Here is a 10,563-nt window from a genome sequence, read left to right on the forward strand (position 1 = left end):
CATTAACAAGCTGCAGTGCAGGTCTAATCTGGACCTGTTTTTCTTTTCTCCCAGGCAATTATTGCAAGTGATCGGCAAGAACTGAACTGAACTGAACTGACTCTCAGGTAAAAGGAAAGGGTGTAAAACCAGCATTTATCGGATTTGATGATTCCTGATCTACACCCTCTTATTCCTGGTCAGGGTCGCAAGGGTGTTGGAGCCTATCCACGCTTGCAATGGGTGTACAATTCCAACAAATAAACAATATTACTGGTTTATTTTGGCCCAAATTAAACAATTTATTCATCTTTAATAGTGTATAAAACAAGCAAATATATACAAAAAAAGGAAAGAAAAAGACGAACGAGGAAAAGATAAACAATTATTAACATTTCTAGTGAAATAATTCCTGTTCACCGGCTCTTGGAGATTGTGAAAGTTGTGATAGAGATGCATTCCATTATTATTATAGACCTGCCTGTCATTTAAAAAAAAGTTTTTAACACTAGAGTTCAGCTGTTGTATATTCCCAGTCCAGTCACGAGGATCACAAACCCGAGCGTAGGTGAAAGTCTTCCATTTCCTGGAAATTTAAACACACAAAATACTCTACTTCGGCTCAGCATTTACACATAATGTCAACAGATGAACAGATGAATGTGTGCTTTTTCAAGTACAGTTACATTACAACTGTATTACAATACTGTATAGCATTCAATAGTGTCTTCACTGGCCCCTAAAAGCATACACCTATATAACAGACGCACATGTAACAATACACAAATCAATAGGACAATATAACAGTGGTGCTTACACTCTGACACTAATTATTATAACTTAGAAAAATAATTGATGTGGTGTAATAAATTGCCATTAAGCATGCAGCTAAGCAGAAACACACACGTGCATTAATACAGGAGATGAGAAGAGGGGGAAAAAACAGGCACTTACGGTTACTGAGGAACATCATCTGTGGCTCACCTTGAAAGAAAAATAATAGTATGACTAACAACTTCCAAATAAAGTTGAGAGTAGAGTCGGTCGATTGGGTTATTTTTCATGCTTATTAGGAGATGAAGCAATCCCACACATATGAGAGGTTCCTCACCTTTTACCATGGAGACATCCTTTCCCTTGACCTCGGGAGGGGGATGTACAACACAGATCAAATTTCTGTCATCCACCACAGAAGCTTTTATCACGGATACAGAGAGATCCGAACTGGGGTCAAAGCGTCCCACAGAGCTCCCCACAGGGCTGTCATTGTGCATGTGTCCCAAGAACTTCGAAGCACCGTCGGAGCATGACAGCGTATGCAGAATACGGTCATCCCGGCTTAATGCTTTTCTCACTTCTGTCACCGGCTCTTTACGCTCTGAACAAGGAAGGTGGATATTTTAGCCCAAACAGGGACATTTTACTCGCAGTTCACACAAATAATGAAAATGTCCTGTACATAAGAAACAGGAATCACATTCCCAAAATTCCAACACCACTATGAATTTTACCATATATTCAGTGTAAATCTTACCTTCGACTTTCAGGCACGCAGTTGAACTTATGGCTTCATCGGAAAATGAATAAAAAGTACACTTGTAGCAAGCTTCGTTGTCTCTCCGCACTCCTTTGATGAGGAGTGAGCTCTTATGCAACCCATGCTCCAGAAATTGCACATGATCTTGGAAAGGCTTCGAGATTTTCGCACCGAAACGGCTGAAACTTGCCACGTTTTCAATCGAGTTCAATGTTATTTTCTTCCATGTGACTTGAACGACTTGTTTATGATGTGTCAATTTGCAAGAAAGGGCTGCATCATGCATTGCTGTGACAATCGCCATTGTCAATACAGATTCAGATGCTGTCGAAAAAAGGAAAATAAATTATTTTGCATGACGTATACCAATATTTACTGTGATTTTTTTGTCACAAAACTTTTAGTATCGGAGAGAAATAATCTGGACTAAATTTGATCCACAGAACAACCCACAATTTTTCAATGCTGCATGCCATACTACCAACAGCCAATATTCTCTGCCAGGTAATTTTTGCCCCATGACACCATAGATGTAACAATTTTGTAGAGACCTCAGAATTGAATAAAATGGTGACCAAGACCAAGATTTACAGAGCCCCCAAAGGGTCACAGTGAGAATTATGTTTTTGCATTCTCTCACAATATGTTTTGCATTCCATCGCAATACTTTTCTTCTTCCATTCCTTCTGAGCCATATGTCTATTTCCACTCAGCTGCTCCCAGCGCAATGACCCAGTATGGATCAGCTCATTGAATTTTACTTTGAACTGGGCATTAAGTATGCTGATATAGTACTACTGCTCAATAGGAGTGGCTATGTAATTAGTGAAAGTAAACTTAAACAAATTCTTAAATCAAGAAGTTCATTATGAAAGAGCTGGATACCAGAGGGGTTTCACTGAGGAAAAGCTGAATTACTTCTCAAAAGGGACCAAATTTAATCTGGCATATTAACTCTTTCGAAAAATTCAAGCCTTTCGGCATTTGTGTTAATGGCTTTTCCAGAAAAATCATCTGGCTTAATGCCTATACTACCAACAGTGATCCCAAGGTAATCGGAGGGTATTATGTTGAAGCAGTTGAGCGCCTTAAAGGATGTCCGCAAGTTGTGAGAGGCGACCTTGGCACAGAGAATGGACATGTGGGGGAATTTCAGCATCTTCTTTGGTCCAACCACATTCAAAGAATTGACAGTTATTTGGAGGAGGCGAGCACAGCCAACCAAAGAATAGAATCCTGGTGGGGATGTCTACGAAAGCAGTGTAGGGAGTTCTGGATAGCCCTATTGACAGACCTCAAAGATAACGGTATATTTGATGGAGGATTTTTGGACAAAAGCCTTTTGCAGTTTTGCTGTATGGGGCTAATCCAGGTGAGATGATGTGATAGCCTGTCATGTCCTTTTTAGCGACTGTATGTGTAAGACATTGTTATTTACAAACATTATACCCCTTATCTAAAAAATGATATTGAGAAAATGTTGTTTTTCCGTTTAAACTATTCTTTAACTCATTACCACTCAATGACCACAAAAGCTGGCTCAACATGCAATTTAAATGTAGGTTTTTATAAATGGATTGGTTATACATTAATTGCCGTGGTGGAGTATTCAGTATTCAGATTATTACCTGTTAGAAAGACGTAGGCTATTTAAAGTACATAAAATAATGCTCATTATAGCATAGAGAATGACTACTTTCAGAATGATACAGCCTATCTATAGCCTAGGCTGCTATATTACTGGATTATTATTGATGCTTAAACTTGTAAAAATAATTTTAAAATTGACGGAGGTGGAGGTTAACCTACTGTTGGGAAGTTTATTCTGTAACACTGCATTATATTTTATAAGACGATCATGGTTTTATATGTAAAACCTTTGTCAGTGTAGTGGAGTAAAAAGTACAATATTCCACTGTGAATGTAGTGTCAAGTAGCCTAAGTACACCGTGGAAAATAGAAACACTTGAGTACAATTACAATGCAATACCTGTTGTAGTTCATTAACAAATTCTAAAAAATGTTAAATTACTTTTTTGAGGCACAATTTTCTAACTGAAAGAAGGTGTTGTAATTCATAATGGAAAAATCATTATGTATGTTTTACTATTCTTGGATGACTTGGATGAGACAGCACAGGTGTGGTCTGTACACATGATCAGGCCATCAAAAACATCAATATGCCAAGTGGCAAGCCCGGCGGTATGTATGCACTGCCAGAGCTCTACGGAACCAGTGACTACCTTTGACCTGCCGATGATGGAGATCTGCAAATGTGCAGAGCTGCATCCACCTTTCGCCAAAGTGTTCCATGCGACCAAGACGTGTATGACATATGCAACATCATCATGGCAGAATCACACCTGGTTATTCCAAGAGACCCATATGAGGCAATAGACATACATTTGAGAGATGTTATCCTTGCTTCTCATTGATCGGCTTGCTTTTCACAATAAAAGCTACAACCTATCAGCAGATGACAGAACATACTACAACATAGACCTGAACATACTCTACTCCAGGGACATCATACTTACTTCATGCACTTGCAATTTTATGTTTTGCAGATGTCCATGCAGTTCTCAGTTTTATGATTTAGGTAAATAGATATGACTATGGTATACTGAACATAGGATAGGATACTAGAGTCTTGTGAATTGTTATCAATGTAATTGTAACTGCTAGTAAATAACGAGAAGAGATTAATGCTGGGAATGCAAAATATTGCGAGGCAACGCAAAAATTAAAAAAACATTTACATCGTGACCCTTTGGGGGCTCATGAAATCGTGTTCCAATACAAAAAGACAACATGGTATCTTAACGGGTCAGATTTGACCTTAATACAATAGAAGGGTTAAGAGATGATATTGTCCACAGTAAGCACACATTCAAGAGAGTAAGGTGATTGGTTCCAGAGAAATATATTTCATTTAGATGTTTAACGTTTAAATATCAGAGACGATCAAGATAATGCTAAACATTTTTAAAGAAGCAGCGATATCCTTCATTAGGAAATTCCATATTTGCACGATTTCCCTGCAGAAGTGAAACATACTCTTAGAAGGTCGGAAACTCACCAAAAGCAGCAATTCCAACGATAAAAATAAAGAGTTTGCTTATGAAAGGAAATATTGGTCGCATTTTCAAAACTGGCGCGACGTGTTGGTTTTTGCTACGTGCTATATGGATGTAAAATATGACTGGTCCCATCACTCTTCAGTGACTTATATTGGCCGACCATTTTTAAAAGTCAACATGTATGTATTTTGTTTTAAAGAGACACGTGTGATTGGCCCAGTCAGATCACAGACTTGCGCTGATTGGTCAGAAGTAGTACTGACGAGTTGTGAGACTTGGTCGACCTTCAGGAATTCACCTTTCGCTAAGCCACACCCTAGAATGCAGACTGGCCAATCACAGCGCAGCCAAGAACAAGCTCCGACAGGGGTCCGACACTTTTATGACAGCGCTCCATTGACTCTAGTGCAGGCGTCTCAGATTTTCGTACTTTTCGACACTCGTTTTTGTGGACTATAAAATAGTTATGGTTAAACGTTGTGCTGGGGCACTTATAACACTGATACTCGTTTCCCAGAGAGGTTGGAGGGGGGTGTGCGTTTTTTTCCCCTTCCCCAAACCAAAATCAAACCCTGACAAGTGTCGCCTCTATTTTGATCGCCTTATTATGTTCATTTTGTGTTACCTGGATGCCCTGTATGTAGCCCTCAAAGGCATACTGTAACCCTTTCTTTCTGAAACCGCATTTGCTGCTTTGTAAAAGCACGACAGCAGTTCATCTGGAAGAGCTGTCCAACACGCCATGTTGAAACTGAAGGTTTAGCGAAGGTCAATTGGAAGTACTCTGCAAGAGACTGAGCGGAAAGTAGCTTGTTGGTTTTTGGTTGCTCTCGTAGCTTGATATCTTTATATTAAATAGCTACGCATATGTTCTTTGATCGGGATCGGGATGGCGGGTAGTAGTGGAGGGAATTCCGAGGAAGAAAAAGATGTTCATTTAGATGAACGGATAAAAACGAATAATAAAACAGTACTGGGTAGAAATGAGGATTGGGTGTGGGGGGTGGTAAAAGAAGTCTTCATACAAGCACAGAGGAGAACGATAAAGAAGGGAAATGAAGTGGGGGCTATTGCCATTAACAAGTGGTTGTTGCCAATCTCTCTCTCTCTCTCTCTCTCTCTCTCTCTCTCTCTCTCTCTCTCTCTCTCTCTCTCTCTCTCTCTCTCTCTCTCTCTCTCTCTCTCTCTCTCTCTCTCTCTCTCTCTCTCTCTCTCTCTCTCTCTCTCTCTCTCTCTCTCTCTCTCTCTCTCTCTCTCTCTCTCTCTCTCTCTCTCTCTCTGCAGCCTGTAACAGGGTGCACTTTATTTTATGACATGGATGTAATACCCTAAAATGAACAACTATATGGTCTTCCCCATATTTAATTAACTGTTTTTTTTAATCAGAGTGCATTGTACTTTTTGTCCAGGGATGCGCAACATTTAATATACAAAGTAGAAAATAGTTATTGAGTGCTACATGCATTATTATTTACCTTTGTGTGATAATGCACGTAAAAGGTAGTTTCCATCGCTCTCCAGATACCAAACTGATTTGTATGTGATTGGCCCGGTCAGATCTCAGACTTGCGCTGATTGGTCACAACGTTGACAATCAGCATATCGAAAGTATATCGCGGAAGTAGTGCAAGCTGAGAGGGGAAAAACCTTGCAGCTGACATGAAAGGGAATATCAGACTTTTGAATGTAAAATAAAACTTCCCCGATGGTATTTGCAACGTCGATTACCAAATCTTCGATCTTTTACCAAAACGTGTGGACCGAACATTGTTTCAAGTCCGAAAAATTCCCAGATTTATAAACATGGGTAAGTTGTCACACTGTTAATATTTTCACAACCGGAGGGCGCTACTTAAAAGTGGAATACTAGTTTTGTGCCTCTATATGGTCTGATGTCATATCCTGTCTGGGAAAACCAGAGCACACTGTAAAGTGAGGTGAGCACATATTTCCCGTTTTTCACATTGAAAGGTAAAAAATATCAACTTGATATGTTTTGTAATAATCTTCTTCTCGTTAAAAATCTATACATTTGCCCTTGTTAGAGGAGAGAATAGTGTGTCTTGTTATACTTTAGCTAGTGTCCTGCTTTAAGCTAATTTTAAGATATTGCTAACATTAGCAAACATGGCAGTTTGGGGCAACCTGTCTCAGTGATTTTGGAGCAAGTTGTCACATGTGACAACTTACCCCAAAGTTGCTAATAGGCTATACGTAGACACAGAGGGTCTGCTTGTCAGTGGTTATCATCGTAATATTGAATTGTGTGATTCTGGTTTTAAAGAAAGAAAGGAAGGAAAGAAGCAAGAGAGTTGAGATGGTCAGGAATTATCAAAGAAAAACAGAAAAGGGTGGCACAGCACCTGACGTGATGCTAAGGGCAGTGAGGCAGGTGAAGTTCAAAAAATCAATCCGGAGTACAGCTACGGATTTTAACATCAACTACTGTACACTGGCTCGATACTACAAGACGTTCACCGCAGCTGAAATAGGAAGCGTATCTCTGCGTGGGGCGGCACGGATGGTGCAGTGGGTAGCACTGCCGCCTCACAGCAAGGAGGTCCTGGGTTCGAATCCCTGTCGGCCGGGGCCTCTCTGTGCGGAGTTTGCATGTTCTCCCCGTGTCTGCGTGGGTTTCCTCCGGGTACTCCGGTTTCCTCCCACAGTCCAAAGACATACACGTTAAGCTGATTGGAGAGTCTAAATTGCCCGTAGGTATGACTGTGTGAGTGAATGTGTGTGTGTGCCCTGCGATGGACTGGCGACCTGTCCAGGGTGTATTCCTGCCTTTCGCCCAATGTATGCTGGGATAGGCTCCAGCCCCCCTGCGACCCTGATCAGGATAAGCGGGTTCAGATAATGGATGGATGGATGGATCTCTGCGTGGATGACTTCCCACAACCTGAAGCTCAACCTTGCCAAAACTGAGCTTCTCTACATCCCTGCTAAGTCCTCTCTGTCAATTGACCTCTCACTGACTGTTGAGGACTTTGTAGTTTCCTCCTCCCGTACGCCAAAGAATCTTGGGGTGACTCTTGATAACTGCCTCACCCTGGCTCCACAAGTATCCTCCACAGCCAGAACCTGCAGGTTCTTTCTGTATAATATACACCGTATCTGTCATCTCTGAAGGAGAAAGCCACCCAGCTCATTACATTACATTACATTATTGGCATTTGGCAGACGCTCTTATCCAGAGCGACGTACAACAAAGTGCAGACCCATAACCAGGGATAAGTTCGCTGAAAGACCCTAGAGGGAAGTACAATTTCAACTGCTACCTGTACAACAAAGATAAGGACGAGGGCCTTTTTTTTTTTTTTTTTTTTTGAAGGTGGGGAGAGATTCTACAGTTCTGACCTCAACGGGGAGTTCGTTCCACCACCGTGGAGCCAGAACAGACAGTAGTCGTGAGCGTGAGGTGGAGGTTCGGAGAGGGGGAGGTGCCAAGCGGCCTGTGGAGGCTGAACGAAGAGGTCTGGCAGGGGTGTAGGGTCTGATGATTTTTTGTAGATAAGCTGGGGAAGACCCTTTAACTGCTTGGAAGGCTAGCACCAATGTTTTGAATTTGATGCGAGCCATGACAGGCAGCCAGTGGAGGGAAGTAAGCAGGGGGGTGACGTGTGAGTATTTGGGAAGGTTGAAGACCAGACGAGCTGCTGCATTCTGGATGAGTTGGAGGGAGGGAGGACAGCCAAGAGGGAATTGCAGTAGTCCAGGCGGGACAGAACCATCGCTTGGACCAGGAGCTGGGTCAAGTAGGGGGTGAGAAAGCTCCTAGTCCAGGCGCTCGTCATTTCCCGCCTGGATTACTGCAACTCCCTCCTAGCCGGTCTCCCAGCGTGTGCCATCAAGCCCCTCCAGCTGGTCCAGAATGCTGCAGCCCGCCTGGCCAGTCAGCCAAGGTCGGCTCATGTCACCCCGCTTCTCATTGGCCTCCACTGGGTTCCTATTGCTGCACGCATCCGATTCAAGGCCCTAGTGTTGGCATTTCAGGCTGCTAAGGGGACTGCCCCACCTTACATACAATCCTTGATCACTCCCTACTCCCCAGCTAGACCACTCCGGTCTGCCAGCTCTGGTCGCCTTATGGTTCCCTCTCTACGTGCACCTGGCGGTCGAGCTGCACGTTCACGCCTGTTTTCCGTTCTGGTTCCTCTGTGGTGGAATGACTTGCCTACCACTGTCAGGACAGCAGAATCCCTTTCTGATATCCCTCTCCTCCTTGTCTACCCAAAAATTTATTTTTTATTTTTTAAATGGCACTTATGATGACGACTATATGTTTAGAACAGCATTCCATGTGTATTTTCCTAGTTATGGATGTGATGCTTTGACTTGTGGTAGAACCTATGCACTTGTAAGTCGCTTTGGATTAAAAGCGTCTGCCAAATGACAAAAATGTAAATGTAAATGTTAAAGCGGCACCCTACACTCTCTCTCAGAAAGCCAGAGGCAACTAGCCTTGCCAGTGCAAGTGCCTTTAACAAGGAAAATGTCAAGTCTTTCTTTGGGACCAGGGGACGTCTGGAATATGCATGAGACTGGTGTGACGACGGTGCAGAAACCAGACCGATTGGTAGCCAGACACGGGTTTAAACAGGTAGGGTCACTTACATCTGGTGAAAGGGGTACCCTAGTGATGCTAGCCTGTGCAGTCTCAGCAACAGGGAACAGTATTCCCCCCTACTTCATATTCCCTCACGTTCACTTCCTCAACAATGGACCACTTGGCAGGAGCAGGAGGAGCAAATCCCACTGGGTGGATGAAGGAAACACACTTTGTGGATTTCCTCAAACATTTTGTTGAACATGCCAAGTGTTAAAAAAACATGCTTACTCCTCCTGGACAACCATTGCGCCCATCTTTCCATTGATGGCCTCAATTTTGCCAAAGCAAATGGCATCATTATGCTGTCCTTCCCACCCCACTGTTCACATAGGCTACAACCTTTGGACAGAAGCGTTTATGAGCCGCTGAAAAAGCACTCTGTGTCTGATTCCTGGATGAGGAACAACCCAGGAAAATCCCAGGAATCACAATCTATGACATCCCTGGAATTGTGGCAATTGCTTATCCGCTGGCTGCAACCCCACTGAATATCCAGGCCGGCTTTCGAGTGACAGGGGTTCAACCTTACAACAGGGATGTTTTTGTGGAGACAGAATTTGCACCATCTTATGTCTCAGATCGGCCTTTTCAGGACCCAGCCCTTCCAGGGCCCAGCACTGACCCAGCCCTTCCAGGCCCTAACTCCAATCCAGCCCTTCCAAGCCTCAGCAAGCCAGCCCTGCCCAATAGCACCACCTCACCCTTGCCTAGTAATGCTAGCTCCACCCACCAAATGACTCCAGAAGACATTTGGCCATACCCAAAAGCTGGTCCAAGAAAACTAGCCCGCCAACCAAAAAAAAACAAGAAAAACTGCTATTCTCACTGACACACCAGTGAAGGAGGCACTTGAGGCTGAAAGGCAGGCACAAGGTAAAAATAATATTTTTCAAAAGAAACGCAGGGCAACCAAATCTAAAATACCAAAGAAGCAGAAGGCAATAAAAAAGCAGAAGGCAGGTGTAAAAAGAAGACCCTGGATACCTCTTCATCGGATGATGATGAGTACCCATGGCTGGTTTGTATGGAGCCATTTGAGAACAGCCGTCCAGGAGAGACTTGGGTCCAGTGTGTGAAATGCAAACAGTGGGCTCATGAAGAGTGCACCCCTGGCAAAGCAGTTTATGTGTGCCAGAACTGTGATTCTGATGACGAGTCTGACTAGTGAAGTTTGAGACCTGACACTAAATTAGTTTGAATACTTGACATGTTTTATTTGAAAGTTTGTTTGAAATTATTTTACAGCTGTAGTTGGGAATGATTTAATGGCCACATTCCAGGATTTATTAAAGTTCAATGATTAATCCAACTTTTTCTGTGGCTGAATTTAATTTTTTATTTGAATAAAAACAAAT

The 10,563-nt window shown here is 42.7% G+C and overlaps 1 protein-coding gene across 2 annotated transcripts; it reads right to left on the reverse strand.

The window, feature by feature from the left end:
- Positions 1-275: 275 nt before the first annotated feature.
- LOC133125202 (uncharacterized) lies at positions 276-6,116 on the reverse strand. Of its 2 annotated transcripts, none has more exons than XM_061236961.1 (5): positions 6,072-6,116; positions 1,514-1,840; positions 1,091-1,357; positions 934-963; positions 276-565 (listed from the first exon to the last, which is right to left on the reverse strand). In XM_061236961.1, the coding sequence occupies exons 2-5, from the start codon at positions 1,818-1,820 to the stop codon at positions 495-497; spliced, it is 675 nt and encodes a 224-aa protein (XP_061092945.1). In that variant the 5' UTR covers positions 1,821-1,840; positions 6,072-6,116; the 3' UTR covers positions 276-494. The 2 variants fall into 2 exon arrangements, with proteins under 2 accessions (XP_061092945.1, XP_061092944.1); XM_061236960.1 differs by lacking the exon at positions 6,072-6,116 and adding an exon at positions 4,596-4,737 and having other exon boundaries at positions 280-565.
- Positions 6,117-10,563: the final 4,447 nt, after the last annotated feature.

The sequence above is a fragment of the Conger conger genome, chromosome 3 (genome assembly GCF_963514075.1).
Source record: "Conger conger chromosome 3, fConCon1.1, whole genome shotgun sequence".
NCBI lineage: Eukaryota > Metazoa > Chordata > Actinopteri > Anguilliformes > Congridae > Conger > Conger conger.

Excerpts from the sequence above, each read along its gene's own strand:
- LOC133125202 (XM_061236960.1), bottom strand. The coding sequence starts at position 4,728 with ATGGGACCAGTCATATTTTACATCCATATAGCACGTAGCAAAAACCAA. Across the intron at positions 1,841-4,595 it reads CGTTGGAATTGCTGCTTTTG|CATCTGAATCTGTATTGACA; the intron begins GTGAGTTTCCGA and ends TTTTTTCGACAG. Across the intron at positions 1,358-1,513 it reads TGCGTGCCTGAAAGTCGAAG|AGCGTAAAGAGCCGGTGACA; the intron begins GTAAGATTTACA and ends TTCCTTGTTCAG.